We start from the raw sequence: 10,163 nt of genomic DNA on the forward strand, positions 1-10,163 counted from the left end.
GCAGCAAAGGCAGTTTTGCTCATGCTTTGGATAGGTGGTGAGCAAATAAGTTAAAAAAGAACAGAAAAGCCCCATTTGGTTCCCCCCACCCTTCCCCAGGGCCTGACATCCTGGCACCTGTCAGGGATCCATGACACAACTGCCCCTGAGAAAAGGGTGACTTGACCTATCAAAGTCCAGATGCTGATGCAACTGTCCTTCTGTATCCTTGGGATGTCCCTGGCGTTGCATCAGCTGAATGACATTTTGCATCCCGTTGTCTGACAAATGCCAGGATTTTGTTTTAACGGTAAAATTGTCCCAGGACAAAATTTGAAAGGACAAAGGAGAAAACATAGAGGCAAGATAGTTGTGAGCAAAACTGGAAGTCATTTATTGATGACTGTGGAGTTCCATTAGTTCCACAAAGAAGAGGAGGGTGAGGGGGTTGAATTACTCTAATAAAAAATAAGAATATTTACAGTAGAAGAACCTTAACCTATAAATCTTAAGCAGAAAACTTGTTCCTCTAGCAGTGCCCCCCGCCCCCGGTGTGTGTGTAATAAAGAGAGAGCTCAAACCAACTTTGGAAAGCAACCAAAGAATACTTAGAAGTTGGGGGTTGAGCAATCCCTAACTGGAGCATGATCTGATTCAGTTATTTTCCAGATTATGGACTCCGTAATTAAGATGCTGTGTGACTTGCATATAATCGATACAACAATATGCATTAATGCATCTCAGTAAAACAAGTAAACACAGACACTTTGCTTGCATGATCTCCAGAGGTCAATTAAGCCTAACTAGCTTGGCCAGCAGGAGTTGCAGGAACATTGCTTAGTGGCACCTTCCCCGCCATTTCCACTCCACTTTGGCACCTGGCACTTCATATTACAGCCCATAATAACCTACCCCTTCCTGAGTACGTCTACTTTTTCTAGTTTGTTTTTCAGAAACCCTTGCTGTTGGCTGTTAGAGAGGAGATGGAACACAGTAAGGAGAGATTACACTTTGTCACTAAGGACCAGCACCTCAAATAGACAGCCTTGGGCCAAAATAACCACCTCCTATCTAAATGTTGGGTATTCTGACCTGTCCGCTGCACCCCAAACCCTGGATGTTTCAGTGCCCTATCTACTGATTTGTTTATTTATTGCAATGCACTTTCAGAAGCAAAAGGGGAGCTGGCTTTCATCACCTGAGGGCTGCCTTGACCCTTGTTTGTTTAGGAACTGTTTGTGAGTTCATTTAGACCTAGGGAGGTTTACTGTAAGGCATCAGCTGCTGTAAACAGAAGTGTGATTCCAACAGTTTTGTTAATGATTGACGGCACTTTTCCTTCCATTTCCTACCTGCAAAATTCCAGCAGATGACTGTAAAGAAGACCATCAACACAACTTTATCCCTTGCAGAGGATCAGGAATGATACCCCTAACAATGAGTACCTAACAATGAGTACCCCTGTTGGACACCAGGGGGTGTGGCACCTATTCTGTTCCAGACAAGTGCAGAGCAATGGTGAAGGAACAACAGGAATGAGAAGAGGTTGCTAGGATGAGACATTCTGCAAAAGAAATCACTGGTTTCTTGCCACCTTAACTGTGCTTTCTCACACTTGTGTTGTAAATTAGTCTCTTGTAATTGGAGAACAAGCAGCCTCATGGGTAGGTAGCCTTATAAGATGTCAGTCATGATGCAGCATTGGCTGAAAGGGATAGGCCACAAATTGGGAAACTTTTAGGTTGGTGGATTTTTTATGTCTTCTTCCCCTTTGGAGATGGTCAGATCTTGGGAACTGCTGCTGCTGCTGCTGCTACTACCCCCCAAAGACTTTTTTGAGGTTTTTCTCCCTGAGGATGTTAATTTGCAACATCCCTTACCTCGTCCATCCATCCAACATTAATGGAAGTCTCTTTTAATCTGTTCATGTGCCCGTTGGGTCCAAAGATCTGGATAACATTCAGTTCCTGTCCACTTCTTAGTTGTTGTCCAAGGATATGATAGATCACCAAAGCATTTCTAAGAGCTCTCAGGATAGCACATGTTAAAACTGGGCACAATAATTTTGCATATGTCTAAAAGAGATAATCTTCCTCCTCTTTTCCCATATACAAAAGTCCTTCCCTGGGGCTGGAGTTTCCCTCAGCTTTTCTCTCCCTCACCTCCTCAGCACATTGCTGCTCTTCCATTACTGGTAGTGACTCTTCTGGGCTTCCTGGGGTCCTCCTCTGTGTGATAAGCTTTGGATCTTCCTGTGGCGGAGACACAGATTGCCCAGGTAGCGCAGGCTTCACAAGCTTCATTGCAAGTGGGTAGACATTGCAGAGCCACCAAGGGTTTTCAGCTGGGGTGGCTAGCTGGATCGGGGGATCAGGTCCTTCTGCAGGGACACTGGACTGCACTGCCCACTCCCTGGCTTGGCAACCCTGAGGAGATGATGGCACTCCTTCAGAGGAAGTGGATGTTTCTGGCAGCAGATTCCACACAGAGGTTGGAGGTTTTGCAGGTGACAAATCTGCCTGCTGCCTTGTCAGTGGGGCAGGTGCTGGAGGTGACTTTGATAGGGCGGAGGGTGCTGGTGGTGACTCTGGCAATGGAGTGGCTGCCAGCTTTGGCTGGGGCTTTGGCAAGGCGGTGGACACTAGCCTTAGCGGAGCCAGGGGGGCCAGCCTGAGCTTATGTGATATCTTTAGCATAGGTTTTTCCAATGTGGCCTCTGTCTTTGCAAAACTGCTGTTGGCAGAATTTAGTGGAGAGATGTTTTTAGCAGGCATGGAGATTATGTTCTTCTTCTTGCCCAGGGGATGGAAGACTTGCACAGACTTTTTAGTAGGCATGGAGATTATGTGCTTCTTCTTGCCCAGGGGATGGAAGACTCGCACAGACTCTATCATCTGCAAAGCCAGGTTGGTTCTGGGGACCGCCTTTGAGGGCACCTCATTCTTCTCTCCCTTTACCCCAGCCAGGTTCCCTTTAGCTTGGGCCTTCTCTCTACTCTTAGTTTCTCCAAGATTTCCCCCCGGCTTGGAATCATTGTTTGCTGTCTTGGATTTGCTGCTGTTCAGCATGTCCTCACCCATTTTTAAAGCTTCCTGCTGGAGCCCAATGGTTTTTGCCTTCCCCTTTCTCAGAAAGTCTTGGCAAGGCATCTTTCTCTCCTCCTTGCATTTCTCTTCCTGGCTTTTCTGGCTGGGATGGCTTCCTCGAGAGCACTTGGCACTCAGCCCTTCTTGAAGGCACTGGGAAGAGCCGCACGCCTCCAACTCTAGACTTGTTCTGGGGAAATTTCCCACCAGTTTGTCTTCAGTCAAAATGGCTTTCCTCTTCCCCTTTATGTTAGAAAATGTAGAGTCTGGAGCCTTTGACACCACAGACTTTGGATCGGTCTTCCGGCTCTTTCCAAATCCCTCTTTCCTCAGTTCTGGCTCTGCAGAGATCCTGGGGAAATGACTTGAGGGCTGGCCTGCCAATGTATCCACACACATTCCCTTGGCTCCTGTAACACTAGGAACCTTGCTATCATCTTTGATTTGCCCCTCACTCTGCTGTTGGTTTTTACTGGCGGTGTCACATTTAGGTCTTGCCTCCTGCCTTACAGTTGCTGTGGCTAACACCTGGTCGCTTCCTGGGGTTTCCCTGGATGTCCCCTCACTTGCCTCGTTGGAACCCAGAGGTGTGGAAAGACATTCTGGAAAGAGCGGCTCAAAGGATGCAACCAGGTTATTGATCTCAGGGCAGTCACTGAAGAGATCATCTGGCAGATGGAACAAACCCCCAAGATGGCTTCCTTCAGCTGCCAACTGAGGGTGATGTGATTGGTCCCCCTCATGTGTCTGAGTGGCTACCACTGAAAGAAAGACAAAAGGAAGATACATTACAATATATAAATAGACATCTCCTCTTCTATGACTTTGTCTAATCCTCTTTTTCCATTTTTTTTAAAAAAATATTTATTATGCAATACAGTCACAGCAAAGAAAATAACATATCACCAAGCCCATGGTGTCATCTTACATTGTCTTAATAAATAAATAAATAAATAAATAAATAAATAAATAAATAAATTTTATTTATACCGCGCCATCTGGCTAGGTTTCTCCAGTCACTCCGGGCAGCTTCCAGCAAATAATAAAATACAATAAGTCACCAATACAAACTACATAACCAAACTGAACAATTTCCACATAAAAATAAAGATACAAAAATTAATACAGTGGTACCTCGGGTTACATACACTTCAGGTTACATACGCTTCAGGTTACAGACTCTGCTAATGCAGAAATAGTACCTCGGGTTAAGAACTTTGCTTCAGGATGAGAACAGAAATCGTGCTCTGGCGGCGCGGCAGTAGCAGGAGGCCCCATTAGCTAAAGTGGTGCTTCAGGTTAAGAACAGTTTCAGGTTAAGAACGGACCTCCGGAACGAATTAAGTACTTAACCCGAGGTATCACTGTATAAGTAATATCAGTTAATATCAGTAACAACAGCAAAAACTCCCAACAAAACTTCCCTCAAAATACCCCAGTCCTTGCTGGGCAACAGCCACAGCAGCAGTCCTTATGAGGCCTGTCAGGTGCTGCCCCGGGCCAGTTGGAGAGTGGCAGGATCGGGGCCCTCAGGTACTCAGCATTGGCAGTCCATATAGGTTCTCCACAGACAGGTTTCTGAGGCTGCTGAAAGAGCTTTCCTTTCTTTTCTCCTTATGTATGAAAAAAGGGAGACCAGGTTTCATCAAAGGTATTTTCCTTTACAACCCCATTTAATCCTCTTTTAAAGCCATCCAAGTTGGTGGCCATCACTGCCTCCTGTGGGAGCAAGTTCTACAGTTTTAACAATGCACTGCATGAATAAACCCTTTCTTTTATCTGTACTGAATCTTCCCACATTCATCAGATGTCCACGAGTGTTATGAAAGAGTGAGGGAAACTTCTCTGTGTTCACTTTCTCCATGCCGTGCATCATTTCAGAAACTTTGATCATGTCACCTTTTCCTTATCTTTTCTCTAAACTAAAAAGTCCCAAATGCAGCAACTTTGCCTCATGGGGGAGTCGCTCCACCCCCTCAATCATTTCCAAACCTTTTCCAACTCTTTTCTGAGCTGAGGTGGCCAGAGCAGTTGCACAGTATTCCAAATGGGGTCACACACAACAGATTTGTATAGTAGCATTATGTGCCCTGTACTTACTAAGTTTTGGAAGAAAGCGCTGGACTGTATAACTATGTGTGCAGAAAAAGTTAAAACTTTCAGCGGATAATATTCTTTTGAACCATATTGTACAGAAATGAACAACGGGACAAAGGAAATGGATTCTACGCACCTTGGTGGTGGCCAACAGACTGATATTGATTAATTTGTGGTCAGGGGCTACATATCTTCCAGACCCTTGATCATCTTGGTTGCCTTCCTCTGCACGCATTCCAGCTTGTCAATATCCTTCTTAAATTGTGGCATCCAGAAATGCACACAATTTAGGAGGGTTCTCACCAAAGCAGAATAGAGTGGTACTATGACTTCCCTTGATCTGGACACTATATTTCTCTTGATGCAGCCTAGAATAGCCTTAGCATTTATTTATTTTTATTTTTTGCTACTGCATCACACTGTTGACTCATATTAAACTTGTGGCCTACTAAAGACCCCTAGATCCTTTTCACATGGGTAAGCCAGGTGTCCCCCATGTTGTATATTTGTGCATCTGGTTATCCCTGCCTAATTGTAGAACCTTACATTTGTCCCTCTTGGAATCATTCTGTTAGTTTCAGTCCAGTTTTTCAATCTGTTAACGTCATCTTGAATCCCCAATTCTACCTTCTGTGGCATTAGTTTGGAGATGACACCCAGTCTGGTGTCATCTACAAATTAGATGAGCATCCCCTCAATTCCTTCATCCAAGTCATTTATAAAGAACTTGAACAACAGTTTGTTGCTGCACCTTTTTTTTTAAAGATTCCCAACAGCAGCTTCATAATCTTACCACTTTTACTTTCAACCATTCGTTACTGTATACAAATAATGGCTGATAACTTTGCTAGAATATAGGCTTCTAAAAAGAATGGCAACCTCATCTATAGATGTAACAGCCACCCCAGTTTTAGATCCCTTCTACACAGGCTACTAGTAGAGAGATATATGGAAACCTTTAAGATTCTGTACGTCCCCTCTGGAAATAATGAATACATGTCTATTCTTCTAAAGAAGTAGCAAAACAGGTGATCTGGTCTTCAGAGCAGTTATGCATCTCTCTCCCTCTCCCTCCCACCCCCCCACCCCATCATTCATACATACATCTATATCACTATAAACACTATGTTACACAAAGGGAGAAGTATATATACACACAGACACTGCATTTGGGTTTAAATGAATCCATTGCTTTTTGCAGTCTGATCATATGCATGTTTACTCAGAAGCAAGCCCTACAGAAGCAAGTCTACAGTTGCAAGCACAGCCGAGTTCAGTGGCACTTTCTCCCAGGTAAGCATAATAGGGGTGCAGCATCCTTAATTTATAAGCTTATTTTTGCTACATGTGAAGAAGATTGGTTATAAAAAGAACTGCAGCAGCAAACTTCCTTTTTGCAGCGTTTGCAAAAAGTGTTCATCTCCCACCACCACCCTGCTGGAAAAGTACCAATCCCACTTTGCTAAAAGGGTCAGGCTAACCCTACGCTATTCCCTATACCTTTCGCTGTTTACCTAAAAAAGTGGGGAGATGCCTCTCCGTTCCTTTGCTCATCATGGTGTCTGCTCATTATGGTTCGAGGCAGGAAATGAAAAAAGAGGTTGGGAAGAGCATCACATGCAAACTGGCAATTGTTTATGTGCCATTTCTCTCCCCTTGCAACTTTATCAAGAGAAAGGCGGGACTGAGAGAAATGGGAGGCAGATCAGACAAAAAAAGGGAGGCAGCTCAGCTTAAAATGAAACTATTCTCTCCAAGTAGCAGCAGATTGAAGCCTGCAATCTCCTCCTTTCTCTAGAGCAGAAGCATTTGTTCCTCATCCATTGTTTTGTGCGGCCTGATCCTATGGATATTTACTCAGAAGTAAGCCTGCTAAATTCAAGAGGGTCTTACTTCCAAGCAAGAGTGGCTAAGTTAAAACCTGATCACTTAAGTCCAGTTCTACAGCTTGGTTTTGCTACACGTGAAGATGACTGGTTATAGTAAGAATTGCAGCACCCAACTCCCTTTTGGTGGCGTTTTTGCTGGTTCAAGATCAGCTTCATGGCTCAGCAAGGATGTGAACCCTGGTCTCTCCTAGCCCACTCTTCTAACCACTACAATCACACCGGCTCTAGGTGCATTCCAAAGTGTAGGTACTGCAACACTAATAGATGAAGCTCCTATGAAGACAGAATGGCGATTATGTGGCACCCATAAGAATGTCAGTTCCAAAGATTGAAGTGGCTGAGTGGGCACAGATGGTCCAAGCTGAGCTGGGAGGCAAACTGGTCCCAAGAAACATACACTGAGGGCTCAAATCAAGTCAGCAACCAAAAGAGGGGCACCCATGGAAACTGCAGTTGTATGAACTGGTTTGCCACCATCTCCACAGTATAACCCCCAAGATTCTATGCCGCCAGAGAATGTTATGATGCAAAAGAGGATGCAAAGCAATGGGCAGTTGGGCTATTGGATCAGTGAATGCCAAAGTAGCTGGTAGGGACCCCTGAGAGTGGTGGGAACTTGTATCACATTCCTCTTCTTCTTTTTTGCCTGTTCTACAAATGCACATTGGCTGTTGTGCAAAATGAAATATACCCACACATTCGAAAGTACTTACTAGTGGGACCTAGTGGGAACATCTATTCCCCACCAAAATCCATGGAATAGGCCTTAGGGATGGCTAACCTCAGCACTGTTGGGTGTCCCTAGGACTTAGTAAAGGTAAAGGGACCCCTGACCATTAGCTCCAGTCGTGACCTAATGCGGCGCTCATCTCGCTTTATTGGCCGAGGGAGCCAGCGTTTGTCCGCAGACAGCTTCCGGGTCATGTGACCAGCATGACAAAGCTGCTTCTGGAGAACCAGAGCAGCACATGGAAATGCTGTTTACCTTCCCACCTGAGCGGTATCTATTTATCTACTTGCACTTTGACGTGCTTTCGAACTGCTAGGTTGGCAGGAGCAGGGACCGAGCAACGGGAGCTCACCCCATCGCAGGGAATTCGAACCACCGACCTTCTGATCGGCAAGTCCTAGGCTCTGTGATTTAATCCCTACCCTAGGACTTAGCTATGACTAATTTGGGTAGATTGTGCCCTTCAGCTTTTGAACCAAAACCTCTTTCTCTTGTCTATCCCAGTTTCCATGTATGCAGGTATACGTTGCTTCACCTGTTCCCTAGATGCAAACCCTCAATCTCACTGCTTGCTTCTCAAATTCTCTCTAGCCCCCTGGGACAATGGAGGGTCCCTTCTAAGCACCTAGATAACTCAATTTCCTACCTGCCATGATGACAAGAGGACGTTCCCTTTATACAGGGGTGAAACTGGATTGTGGGTCATTAGGCTTATCTCACCAATGCTTACCAAGGAAGCGTCCGGTAAGAAGTAGACAATGGAATTATGATGATGCAAAAAAAAAGTTTGTTGCCATCTCTATGGCAACCCTGCAGATGCTGAGGAAGGGGCCAGGAGAATCTTAGAATCAGAATTGGATGATGGAAGATGATGTCATTGCAGAAGGCTAAAAAGTGGGCCGGAGCTTAGGGTGGGGGAAGTGTGATCAGACTACCCTACACACTAGGCCATTCTTTGCAGGCTCCTTGGGAAATCCTTTGTCTTCAGCCTGATTTAAGATGGCATGGGGGCATGGGACTGAGAATTTGTACACACAGTTGTGTGGATTCTCCTTTGGGTTTTGTCTGAAGGGAAGACCAGCATGTGGCATATATTAAGTGCCAACTCCACATCAGGTCCAGGCGCTAGGTTCAGTCGGATCCAGCTTTATGTAGCTGTGTAGTTATTCCAGGTTATCTTTTGGTTTCTGTGTTGCAAGGAGAGGATTCCCATTACAAGAATCCGGCTGTGCTGTGAATTGCAAAGTCCTGAGTTCAAATATCCCAACAGTTTCACTAGATAGCCTCTGTAAAGGCCACTTTTTCAGCCTGTAGTTTTCAGTTTGCTGCATGGGCTGGGGAAAGATTACAAGATAATCTTCGCTCAAATGTGGGTAGCACCCTGGAGAGCCCTCCTGGCTCATGAGGAGACCCTTTCCATTTTCCAAAGATGACATCCTCTTTGGGATCGGGGAGGGTCTCCTCAGTGTTTTGTTGAGGCTGCTCAGCTGACACGCAGGGAAGCTTTCTTGAGCGGCATCAGCAAGCCTCTGGCTCATGGCTCCGTCAGTTTTTTCCTTTTTTTACAAGATTTCACTCATGATCAACATGAATTCCTGCCTAAAAAACAGTTAACTGAATCTTGGTGGACAGGTAAAAAAGCTACAAACTATTGAATACAAATACCTACACCGATACGGAAGATTTGAAGGGCAATTTTCCTGCTGGGACTTAGATAAACAATTAGAAAGAGACTATGGATCTTTATTTCAATACACGATCACAGTGCTAAGACTTTCATATGCACAAAGATGGAAAGATTCATCATTACCTACAGTGGATGAATGGTTGTTGAAATTACTGGACTTAGCTGAGATGGTGGAATTCATGTGTTTGCTCAGAGAAAAATAATTGTCTACATTTACTAGACTGGAAACTTTTTATAGACTTTGTGTAAAAAAGAAAATGAACTTACGTGGGTTTGATAATTGAAGAAAATATTGGTTTATAGAAAGTGGAATTTGGGGTGTTATCTTGGAGTGGATGCTTCAACAATTTTTTATATATAGCTGACAGACGAAGAATCAAAAGCTCTCTCATCTTTCTTTTTTGAGTTTTTATTTGGATTAGTTTTTTATATTTGATTCAAAAATATATTGCATATTATTTTGTGTATTCTTTTTGAAATTTCAGTAAGAAAATAAAAATTATTAGCACACAGAACTAGCATGTTCATTTAAAACTTCCTTGACTCAAACCATTAAAGTAGGCTTTTTTCTTCTGCATTCCCTTCCTTTCTTCTTGAAGGCAGAAAGCAGTTCAAGCATCAAATGTAAATTTCCACCAGCAGAAATAATTAAGGGAGACTTTTGTAGATCCCATGCCCATTAGGGCTCTTACACG

The 10,163-nt window shown here is 44.2% G+C and overlaps 1 protein-coding gene across 1 annotated transcript; it reads right to left on the reverse strand.

Annotated features, from left to right (window-relative positions):
- Nucleotides 1–346: 346 nt before the first annotated feature.
- Nucleotides 347–8,552, reverse strand: LOC309524136 (uncharacterized protein). Its single transcript, XM_082208549.1, has 2 exons — nt 8,428–8,552; nt 347–3,826 (listed from the first exon to the last, which is right to left on the reverse strand). Exons 1-2 carry the CDS (start codon nt 8,432–8,434, stop codon nt 2,055–2,057), a joined length of 1,779 nt encoding a protein of 592 aa, XP_082064675.1. The 5' UTR covers nt 8,435–8,552; the 3' UTR covers nt 347–2,054.
- Nucleotides 8,553–10,163: the final 1,611 nt, after the last annotated feature.

This window comes from Podarcis vaucheri (genome assembly GCF_965113315.1).
Source record: "Podarcis vaucheri genome assembly, chromosome: Z".
Classification (NCBI taxonomy): domain Eukaryota; kingdom Metazoa; phylum Chordata; class Lepidosauria; order Squamata; family Lacertidae; genus Podarcis; species Podarcis vaucheri.